This window comes from Mytilus galloprovincialis, chromosome 9, assembly GCF_965363235.1.
Source record: "Mytilus galloprovincialis chromosome 9, xbMytGall1.hap1.1, whole genome shotgun sequence".
In the NCBI taxonomy this organism is placed as follows: Eukaryota; Metazoa; Mollusca; class Bivalvia; order Mytilida; family Mytilidae; genus Mytilus; species Mytilus galloprovincialis.
The window spans coordinates 8287770-8300130 of NC_134846.1; the positions used below are offsets into that span (position 1 = coordinate 8287770).

At 32.8% G+C, this 12361-nt stretch overlaps 1 protein-coding gene and 1 long non-coding RNA gene across 2 annotated transcripts; both read left to right on the forward strand.

The window, feature by feature from the left end:
* Positions 1 to 886: 886 nt before the first annotated feature.
* On the forward strand, positions 887 to 7287 carry LOC143044354 (uncharacterized). The gene is made up of 3 exons (XR_012968654.1): positions 887 to 971; positions 3676 to 5395; positions 6134 to 7287. It is a non-coding gene; the product is annotated as an uncharacterized LOC143044354 (long non-coding RNA).
* Positions 7288 to 8772: 1485 nt separating this feature from the next.
* LOC143044356 (monocarboxylate transporter 12-like) lies at positions 8773 to 12132 on the forward strand. Its single transcript, XM_076216317.1, has 5 exons — positions 8773 to 8862; positions 9182 to 9325; positions 9910 to 10053; positions 10516 to 11436; positions 11711 to 12132. The coding sequence occupies exons 2-5, from the start codon at positions 9310 to 9312 to the stop codon at positions 11893 to 11895; spliced, it is 1266 nt and encodes a 421-aa protein (XP_076072432.1). The 5' UTR covers positions 8773 to 8862; positions 9182 to 9309; the 3' UTR covers positions 11896 to 12132.
* Positions 12133 to 12361: the final 229 nt, after the last annotated feature.

Below are 12361 nucleotides of genomic sequence, written 5' to 3' on the forward strand. Positions count from 1 at the left end.
TTAAACTACTGCAAATCATCAAAATGGCTTTCATAAAGAAGCAACCACTTAACTTCAAAAAAGGGGGGGGGGGGGGGGTATTTTGTTTATTTATTTGAGTCAGAATTTTGCCCCGCAAACGTTTTATTCCGTTGTTTTTTTTCGATGCTGGTAATCAATTTTTTCTTCTTCAACATTTAACACTTTAATGTATGGGGAAACTCTTGATTCAGAATATTTTTTATCATCTGTAGAACCAGAATTGTTTTCTTTATCCAATTGGGGTTCGGAATATTTCCATTCCCCCTATTTAGAGTCAAATGGTCGTTCCCTTACTGCTAGAAAAGTTGTCCGAAAATGTTTCATTCGATTCTACGAAATGAACATTTAAATGACATAGAGTTTACAAATGTGAACAAATCTTATGTACAGGTAATTAAACAAGGTGTATAGATGTGAACAAATTTAATGTGAAACCAATGTCCAGTTCATTAAACTAATTGTAAACAAGTTTACTGTACATGGAATTTGGTGTGAACACGGCCTTATTCGCAATGTACGTGTACGTGACGATTGCGGTATTAATGATCGCATGAATCAACATTGTTAACCGAATCGCATAATAAACTATATTCTAAATGTATTTTTGTTAGTACTTATTGAACGATTCCGAGAATAACTTACCTTTTACAAGAATTGTCGAACGTTCAGGAATGAAGGGGAAATCCTGTAGTATTTCTAGATCTATAAACAATAATTTGATGTATATCCCAAAGGGTGAGGCTTTTGATCTCCGTACAAAAGATCCTGGTACAAGTTCAGATACACGTAATCGCTCATAAACAATGTTTAAAATTTATTTCAAAAGAGTGAAATGTTGCATAACTAAAATCGCAGCTATATATAAAGGAGCTTGACAAGAGTGGAAGGACGTAGCCAAGTATATCTTGTCCAGGACTCAGAGAGTAACAATAATCTTAATTACTAAAAAGGTATTGTATGATAGGATATATTGATACTATGCGTCTTAGCTGTTCATAAACTTTCCATCTTTAAGCTTTAAAAAAAGTGTTGCAATTTAAATTTAAATTCCGTCAGGGTATGATTATCAAGTATTGAGTATTTACATCATCGGGTAAGTTAACACACATTTCTTGAAATGTATGCCCTTTTTGTTCACGAACAAAATGTTTGATAATGACAAATCTTCTGTTTTCCATGTTGAATTGGTATTTTTAGAAACTTTAAAATAACTTTTACCCCCCCCCCCCCCCTTACTTCTTCATTTGAACTCTTGTGAATATTAATTGTCTCATTGACAATTATATCACCTTATTTTATGCGAATTATTGACATTTGTAATGAAATTTCATAGAATATAATGACCCCTAGCGTCTTTGTGGTATATTTAGTAGTGTTTGGGTGGATTTTCACCCACACATTGATCTATCTATATAATAATATGGAAACACAAATATTTCTGTTTTCATTATTTTTATTCTTTCTTTGTTTGATTGAAGACAGTCTTTGAGATAATTTTAGTTTCTGATCAATTCATGGTTTACTTTTCTAAATTGTTACACCGATGGAGAGTTGTCTCATTGGCACTCATAGTGATACCACATCTTCCTATATCTATATGTAACATACACTATTGAAAATATTACATTTTAATATTGTTTAAAAAAAGACGTGTCCGTGATTACTCTAATAGCCAAGTCAGGCCTTAAATGTTTATGTATACTCTACGGAGCAGAAACTGTATTCGTTATACCCATTACGATTCAAATCACATGTAAGCATTTTGCTGATGTCATCTGGTAATGTTTGAAATGTACCCTCTGATTTTCCGAACTCCGAAAAAACGGAAGCGTTAGGTATAAATACGCTATGAAATATGCTTTTATAAATGTAAAAATATTTACTACTGTATACTATGTTTTTTTTTAAAACTGTTTGAATGTCTATATTCACTTATTTTTTCCTACATTGTTGATTATAAGTTCCATAACGAATAATAATGCTTCTTTTACTTACGTTATAAACGCATACTGATGGAGGTTTCAAATAGGTGCAGATTAAAAAAAGCGAAAAACAAATGAAATATTGAGTAATACATGCATTTGGAATAGTTATTTTAAGGATTCTTAAAAGATAACCATATTTACCGCTAGAATTTCGCGAAGAGATTTTTATGATTTCCTTAATAGCAGTAACTCAAATACAATATGGTTTTTGTTTGTATGTTTAAATATTAAGCATTCCGGCTATACCTACGATCTAATTTTTTACATAAAACTTGAATGTCTAGTGCAGATTACTACGCGGTGTGCACATTATATAATCATAAGCTCATTTTTGAACGTTTAAAACAAGCTAGTTTATCTAAATAGGGATGGAGTTAGACAACTCTTTATATCCGATAAGGTTAGGAATATAATTATTACGAGGGCAAATTGTTTTTAAAAGACAAATTCTGGGGTCAATTTTGAGGTTTTTGCTATTCTAGATTCTAATAAATACATACATTTTCTCCACATTCCGTAGATCAGTTAGTGAATGAAAAAACTCTCTGGTGTCTTCGAAGTTGTTTTTTTTAAGGCAAAGGTAATTGCTATAGTCTAAATTCAAATCGCAGTTCAAATGTCCATCATACTTCCCGTTCGAATTTTGGAGTTGGCCTTTTAAAAGGCAAAATTTTACGGCTGTCCGTATTTAACATTTTCCAGAAGCAGTCCAAATTTCCCACATACTTCGACTTTCATTATAGAGATTTTTTATTACGCAGTAACTTGTTTTCATACTGAAAATGCCTGAAATATTTGCCACTGGATTTTAAACAGAAGGCGCTTAATCAATTTCGTGAACGCTTACCAAATTGTATGGCGTCGATCTAATCTTTGATCATTTTGGTTAATGCTCTTAACAAGCGCGGTGTATTATTAACTATGGTTTACGCCAGTTTTGTTTTTTGTTTTTTTAATAATAATTGAATGAATTGAGCATGAAAATAAGTCGGGTGTAAATTCTTTTATATTATAAATTATACTGAGTTTGAATGATAGTTTAGTTCAATAAAATGTAAAGAATATTTATGAATAATAATTAATTCAATGTATTTTTTTGTGTATATCGATTTCAGTGACATTGTACACAGTTGATGTACAATAATACCCAATCAGATTGATAAAAGGAAAGTCCAGTGGCAAATATTACATTTCAGATGAATAGTCTAAACATCTAGCGGCAAATATTACTTTTATATTAAAGACTAGATCATTTTCATTTATATGAACATGTATTTATTTTAACTTGACCGACAAGTCGGATTTAAAACGTGTTAGCCGACATATTGGCAGTACGCAGAAATAATGGTCAACCTGGCCGCCTACACATGTTTTTTTTATTAAGACCGAACTTACTGCACAGTGTCTCCTTGGTTGCAGAGAAGATACCAATTTGTTATACTATGATACAAATGTATTTTAAACAAACAACATATAATTTTATTTTTAGTTTGAAGATCCCTTATAATTCATAAACATAGGACAAATAAATCCTTCTACTAGTATTATTTCAGGATGAATTTACAAGTACATGTATGTTGATACTTCCTGTAAAAGAATTTTCTTTTTTTCAATATACTAGTAGTTTTATTTTTAATAAATATCGCAAAACTATTTTTCCATAACGCAGGTACTTTTATTTTGCGACGTCACAGAAATGGAAAATTCCCATGCAAGAACAACTTTAGCATTCATACAAAAAAGGAAAAATATTCCTGAAACAATTACACTCGATGGGACTAATTTAACGATACCAGAAGTCCTTGCAGTCAGTATTGAGCCAAAATTGAAAGTAAATATTTGCAAGAAATCATTAGGAGAACTAGAAGCAAATGCAGCATACTTAAAAAAGAAGTTAGAAAAGGGACTCGTCGTTTATGGGATAAACACGGGGTTTGGTGGAAGTGCCGATGTTCGTTCGTGGGAATTTCAGGACGTACAGAAAGCGCTGATTCGTCATGTTAATGCTGGAATGGGGCGGTTGTTTCCAACCGACAAGGTCAGAGCTGCGATGGTTACAAGGGCAAATTGTCTTTCAAAGGCATACTCGGGAGTTCGTTCTGAGGTTGTCACAAATCTGACAGATCTAATAAATACCGATATTGCTCCCGAAGTTCCACTTCGTGGTTCCGTAAGTGCCAGTGGGGATCTGATGCCTCTAAGCTATATTGCAGCAGCAATAATTGGAAGAAAAGATTTGAAAGTGTCTAAAGGAGGGAAGATAATGTCTTGTCCAGAGGCTCTCGCAGAGGCAGGGATATCACCAGTTGTCCTTGGACCAAAGGAAGGACTTGCAATAATTAATGCAGATTCATTCTCTGCCGGATTCTCAGCTCCAACTCTGTATGACGCAAATCTGCTTCTACTTCTTACTCAAGTATGTACTGGATTGTCAATTGAAGCTTTGGAAGGAAGAACGGAAAGCTTTCATCCTCTTATACATAGCTGTCTTCCGCATATAGGTCAGAAAGAAATAGCAAGTAACATGCTGTCAATTCTAGAAAACAGCAAGCTAGCTATCACGACTTTAGACATGAACCTACCAGATAAATATGGCTTTCTGAAGCAAGATCGTTACAGTTTGAGAAGTTCAGCACAGTGGCTTGGGTCAGCTGCTGAGACACTAAACGAATCATGCCGAAGAATAACAATTGAACTGAACAGCGCCAACGATAATCCCATTATTGATCATCGTACAGACAAAATTTTGCATGGAGCAAATTTCCAGGGAGAAACCATGTCTATCGCAATGGATCAAACACGACAGGCACTTGGAATTTGCGGGAAGCTCCAATTTGCTCAATTTTCAGAGGTTGTAAATGAAAAGCTGAATTTCGGATTGCCACCGAATCTTAGTGGATGTGATATCAATGTGGATTTCGGATTCAAAGGCTGTGATACAGCAATGGCCTCTTACATGTCTGAACTCGATCACTTTGTCAACCCTATGAGTAATCATGTGTTAAGTGCCGAAACACATAACCAGTCAATCAACTCAATGGCTTTAGTCTCCGCTCGATTCACCTCAGAGGCAGTGGAAATTTTACAAATGATGACGGCAAATTTACTTCTTTTGACTGCGCAAGCCGTCGATCTACGTCATATCCGGAACATCGTTTTAAAAGAAGTCGAGGCGATGACACAAGAATATCCGGATCTAGCGACAACGTTAGATAAAATAGAATGGTATGAATTGTTGTTTTCATCTAAAAAGAAGACTGATAAGGAGGCGGATGTCCAATCAGGAAGGGACCAGTTTGCAGCAAACGATCGTCTATCGAAGAGATTGTCTGACTTGTACAGTTCTGCTTGTAATGGAAAATTGGATGCCTCCAAACAGATGGGTCAAGGTAAGTGTCTTATTTTTTTTTTTTTTTTTGTATTTCAAATTTTAATATTTTAATTTATGAGTTGCTTGAGGTTTGTGGGTCTTTCGACCTGTGACTGAAATAAAATAAAACCAGTAAAGATACTTTTCAACACAATTCATCATGATATTATAGGGAAAATTATAAAATGTCAAAGTATTCAAAATCATTTGAACTTTATTTATCAACCAGTCTTACGTTGACCCCTTCCGTTCTTATAAATAAAAGTAATATATTATACATGCAAAGAAATGAGGTTTATTTGCAAACTCATCAATTAAAATGTAAGAAATGGATGGAACGACTAAATTGTCAACAACGAGTAATATTTCCCGATGAATAAGGCGATTGAGTATGTAAGCCAATTAGATAACTACCCACCAAACAACGAATGCCGAATAAAAACTAGCTCATACTACGACCGCCACCTATTAGCATAGTAAACGCTAAAATTCCGAAATGACCGTTATATGTAAATGTAAAAAGGGGAACCAACGACTAGATTATATTAAAAAAATGACATCTATGTCAGGCATCACCGTAATGCAAACTACAATATATATAAATCATTCCAATGATGTGGCTTATACTTGAAAGACAAACTAGATCCAATGAAATAGCATGTGTATGTCTTCTTTGTTGGAAAGTAATTATTGATAGAATATTATATTTAATTTGATATTCCTTTTTGGTGAGTTCATACTTTACTTTCTATTGCAGGCACAATGAAAATGTACAACTTTATTCGAAAAGACCTTGACATTCCTTTCTACTGTGGACAAAATGGTATCGATTCCTGGCTTAGAAAGATCCTAGAGTCCATACAGAACAGAGATATAGAAAATGTGCTCGAGGAGATATTTACACCAATCGTGAACACAGTTGACATCAACGGCAAAATGTGAAGTTTTACCACATTATCCGTCTTACAACTAAGAACATTTGTATAAAAACTCTTAGGGTTTTTTAAATGATTCATTCATGAAATATTTGTATTAATGGAATGTTTTTCGAAATATAAGTTAGATGTAGAAATCTTTCATGTTAAATTAATTTTGTGTTTTGTAGTTAACACTAAGATGCGTGATTTTCATTTTACATTTACTATACTTGTATTAAAGCATTATTTACTTTTATAAGGAGAGACCTTTAGGATTCACAATAGGAATTTAGGATTCATTATTGCGAATCTCCGCAATCAATTAGTGTATGAAATATTTTATAATTCATAAGTTGTATGATTTGAATAATAGTTGCAATAATGGACAACACAGATTCATAAACTAAAAATGTTATGTCATACATAAATGGTTATGCAATGTTTTATATGTAGCGTTATGCATTCCAAATTGGGAACATTACATTTCTCTGAAAATCCTGAAAATTCAGTACATGCAAGATATATTTAAATAACTAAAGTGCCGTTTAACATATTTATTAGAATATTGACCTCCAAAATAAGAAAAAAATATTTAAAAGAATATCATTTTTCATTTAATTTGAGAATGCATTTACTATGTCAAATTTTAAGTTCAGTTACTTTATGAAGAAAATGTAGCCTTGTTAAATGTTTTTCTTTTCTTATTCGTACTGTAAAGACAAAAGACACACTGTTTTGAATTGCATATAGAGGAATACTTTTTTTTAAACATTTATGCTAAGACTTTTTAAAGTAATTTCTATATTCATTGACACCTGTGCAAATGTGCCAAGGTTTTGTGAAACTTGACATTATGTAATTATGATAGGATATTGTGTTTTATCTATTTTCAACATATGCGTTTTGTTCTAATATAATTCATATCACATACATGTATTCACACACAGGTAAATTATATGTTTTAAATGAAATAAATAGATACAACGGCTTTCTATATAGTACTTAGTTATCAATTGACAAAAACATATTTTGTTGTCTTTTGTACAGTCAAAATATGATAAGTGGTTTCATAGTAGAGTTTGGTTACACACCCAGACTCTCTCTTATTCACATTGTACTTCATACATACATGTATTCATATAACAATTTACTTTGTTGAAAATAACACTTTACAGAGATTGTGCTTACAAAAATGACTAAAACATATATTTATAGAAGGTATCGGATTCGTTATAGAATTTATCGTGTAAGTTTTCATATTCAAGAAAACAAGTTGATGGTTAAAGTTAGCTATACAAAATATTTTCATCCATTGGTAGAAAAGACAACATGTATTTAATTACCCAATTCATTTAACCACAAACAACAGAAGCCCATAACAAAGTCAGACGACTATGCCCTGTCATTTACCATTAAACAAGTTTTCACGAAAAAGAATGCACCTCATGATATATTTGTTATGGACCTACGACTATTTCTTAAAAAAAAAAGAATTAATACTAGAAAAAGAAAGAAAACTGTTTTGACTGTTGTTCTCCGAATACCATTGGAAGTTATCAATCAGTTCAATCATTATGACTGTTATATTAAGCTTGCGTGAACAATGTTGCTTATTACTTTCATTTTTGCTCATTTGGTAGGATCATCTCGAGAAATGTTTGACATAAAAAGTAAAAGAAGTACGCAATCGTATACCCTGGACAAATTGATGTTTCTAGTATGATAAGGCATGCTAAGCATAAAGAATGTAACACACCGTTACGTAAAATACCGTGTTATGTTGAATCACACATACAATTGCATATATACAAAATTCACGTTTTAAGGGGGTCTATACCTGATGACCGATTTCAAATTTAGTTTATCGTTTAAAATTTTAAGTTCATCCCAGTAACCATTTTAGGAGCGACTGTGCTTACATATGTAGTTGCTTTATGAGTCTACATGGTAATCCGGTAAAATTCAAATAAGAAGATATGGTATAATTGTCAATTAACAACTATCCAACAAAAACGGAGATGAACTGACGTAGGAGTTAGCTAATATAAGTTACCATGAGTCCTTCAATAATGAGCAAACCTCATATTGTTAATTTAAATATAATATAAAAATATGCGTTTAAAAATAATCTTTACAACACAACATAACTGTGCGATGTTCATACATATGCTGGAAAATATGCATACCCACGATCTATATTTAAGTTCCCTACTCGTTTTAACAGGATGACTATAACCGAAAGTGTCACGTATGCACCTATTAATACATAAGTTGCAGGTCTTTACAAGATAATTTTAGAGGAACATCTTAAAGTCTCCTCATATGTTATTGTTGGATATGGTACTCAACTCTTGGTTTGATGTAATGAACAGTTTTTTTTTTATCTTGTCTTTATTTGGTTAAGTATTTTTTTTACCCTCTGGTATATTGTATAACTCGTGATTTAGTCGTACACATTACTATAATTTTCAGGGTATGACCAAGCCATGTGAAAAGAAGGATGAAGCTCATGATTTAAAGGAAGACGCACAAGCTCCGGACGGCGGATGGGGATGGATTGTTCTCGTAGGTTAGAATACTTATATAAAGTTGAATATTTTTAAATGATATACAGATGATCTTTTAAGTGTTAACAAATTGAATATCAATTTCAATTGAGTTTAAATAATATGTAGTAAAAAAGAGCAGAATAAAGGGCGACCAAATCACAGAATACAGAGAGAAATAGGCAAAACAGATAAAGAAAAAGGAATACATTCGTATCTACGGATGACTGTTGAGTGTAGTAATACGTTTAAAATCAATTATGCAATTTTAAGTAGGAAGGAAACGTGACGACTTAATAATACTTTTTAACTGATTGTGCATACATATTTATTTGATAAAAGGTGCAGTGTTACTGAACCTTTTGATCGGCGGTGCTGTGACTACGTTTGGTGTATTATACGTTGAATTGTTGGACTTATTCCATCAGAATGCAAGTAAAACAGCTTGGGTTGGTTCAGTGGCTAACGCAATGGGTTTACTTTTCAGTAAGTTATGTTTCTTTATTGTATAAATAATAGAGATAGTGAGGTTTATTGTTACATATTATTCTAATTTATCAAAATCCAATTATAGCAACTTTAAATGTATATTATTTTAAATGACTGGCATCTAACAATTTTTGAACGCTCTTTAACGTAATGTATTCGGTTTGGCACTTCCATTAAACTATATTGGCTTCGAATATCGCTACCTACAATGTACCATGGATTCGAGTATCGCTACCTACCAACGTATCTAGTCTTCGTGATCGGAGGCACATAAGGCGACCATCATTTAATATACATTATTGGCGAAATGCGCCTCTAGTGCAGTACTATTGGTATCGTTGATGTTATTTTTATTCGCGTACATTCGAGTTGTATTCGTAATTAAAAGATGACATGTGTCGCTACAAGTGCATTTCTATACATACACTTTCAATAGAAATCTTCTTCAAAACCTTAGCTTGCGTTATTGATGCGTTTTGATACTGTACTGTTTACAATTCAAATGTCATTATATAATCCTAGTGCAAAGTTCATGTATATGACAAACATTTTCCGTAAACAAATCAATTAATACTTTTTAGGTCCTGTTGCCAGTGCGATGAGCACAAGGTTTTCCTGTCGCTCAATGGCTTTAGTCGGTGGCGTGATTACATCCATTGGTTGGATAACAACAGGATTTATGCCAAGAATAGAATATATGTTTATAACTTACGGCCTTGTAGCAGGTAATTTCAGTTTATATGCATATGGTGCTTATATGTTGGTTTATAACGAAAACTCTTTATACTAATTAGGCGTATGTGCCATTGTTCCAAAAAAAGAAACAGAAAATCAAATTTCGGAACTCTCAGAAAAATATTACGGCAAACAAAAACAACTAGAAATACAACTACAACAAATGTGAAGCACTTCAAAGAAAAATAAAGATTGATGAACACGAACACCATGCAGTAGGCGCGGTATGATTCTCCTAAATGGTAGACAATTCTCGCCTCACACTTGACACTTAACGTGTTGTTCATGTAAAATACATTCTCATGAAACATCGGTGAAATAAACCGTGTTACTAAAAAGTTAAGAATATCGTTAAATTTTGGATTATGGTCTGATTATTTAGCAAACTAAAGATGTGATCTCAGATATCACGAACATAAATCAATAAACATATATCATATGTGTTCATTTAGGTATTGGAAAGTCAATGGCAAACATTCCAAGTATTATAATGGTAGGGAGATGGTTTGATAAAAGAAGATCGTTCGCTAACGGTCTTGCCACGGCTGGGGCAGGAGTAGGAACGTTTATCTTTGCACCACTTTTAGAATTTCTCTTGAGGAAATACGGTTTTCAAGGAACAATGCTAATTATGAGCAGTGTTATGCTTAACATTTGTGTTTGTGGGTCTTTCTTCCGTCCTGTCCCCCAGAATATCAAACTCAAAGGATCCAGTTTGACAGGGATCACAAATAAAGTATTTGTAATAGATGAATCTACTGATTTCTCTATGGCTGCTGACTGCGAGATTCCGCACAAGACATCAAATGGAATTTCTAATAAAATCACAACAAATAACTCTTTAATTGATACAAAGTATCGACAATCAAATAATAATGAAAACAAAACTTTAAAAAGCTATTTAGATTACACATTACTGTCGAATCGGCGTTTTATTTGTTTCTGTATATCTGTCATGTTAGCAACGCTTGGTCACTCACCTGCATCTATTATGTTACCTGCATTGGCAATGCAATTCAATATTAAATCAAAAGAAGCAGCCTTTTTATTGTCCATCACTGGAATAGCAGATATAGTCGGACGTATAACGTTCGGTGTATTATGTGACGTCAAGATTTTTAAGAAGAACCGACAGACCTTATATGTGTTCGCTATTTTCATAAGTGGTGTTGCTAACATGTGCTGTGGATTTTCTAGCGAATATTGGCACTTTGTGATTTATTCGTGTATTTTTGGATTATTTGCCGGTTCCTACAACGTTTTGACGCCAGTCATGTTGGTAGACCTTCTTGGAGTAGAGAACCTGGCGAGCTCATGTGGTTTAGCTCTGTTGTTTCAAGGTCTTGGATTTCTCGTTGGTCCACCTATTGCAGGTATTTATAATGGGGAAAATTTGTTTAAAATTATAATGGAAGAACTAACAAAATAGGTTTTGTAAACACACATTGTGATTATCAACAATAAAATATATTAATCGGCATTTTTACTTTAAACTACTCTCAATATAAAAAAAGAAGATGTGGTATGATTGCTAATGAGTCAACTCTCCACAAGAGACTTTGACTTCTTAAATTACATGTATAAAACATATTTATTCAAATGATATGTATTCAATAGATTTATACATTATTTAATTTTCTTTCACAGGATTTGTGACGGACATCGTTGGAGACTATCAATCCGGATTTTACTTTGCAGGAGTTGCTATGGTTATAAGTGCTATTGTCGTTAATCTATCGACTTTTTGTACTCTCTTCACTACTCTGAAGAAAGACAATTACGAAATAGACAGAGATGAAAATGGAGCGGTCATCAGATATAACGATGATTAAGTTAAATGTAAGAAGTATTTGACATGATACAATTTATGTTATTATTCGTATTAATGATAAAAGGCATTTCATTTATACACTGGGAGTCTGTATATTGCAGATAATATAATGTACGTGTGCAATTGTGTTATGTTTTTTTTCGATATGGTATTTCTGGGTTGGGAGAGATGACTCTTTAAAACAGTGATGTATATGTAAAAATTAAAATAACAAAAAATTAAAAATTAAAAACTCCGAGGAAAATTCAAAATGGTAAGTCCCTAACCAAATAGCAAAATCAAAAAGCACAACCTTATCAAACGAATGGATAACAACTTTCATACTCCTGACTTTGTATATACATTTTCTGATGGAAAAAAATTGTGGATTAAACCTGGTTTTGAACAAGCCAAACCTCTCACTTGTATAGAATGGTAACTAGCTGACGTCCTTTGCTATTATTCATATGATACAAAATGTTATTTAG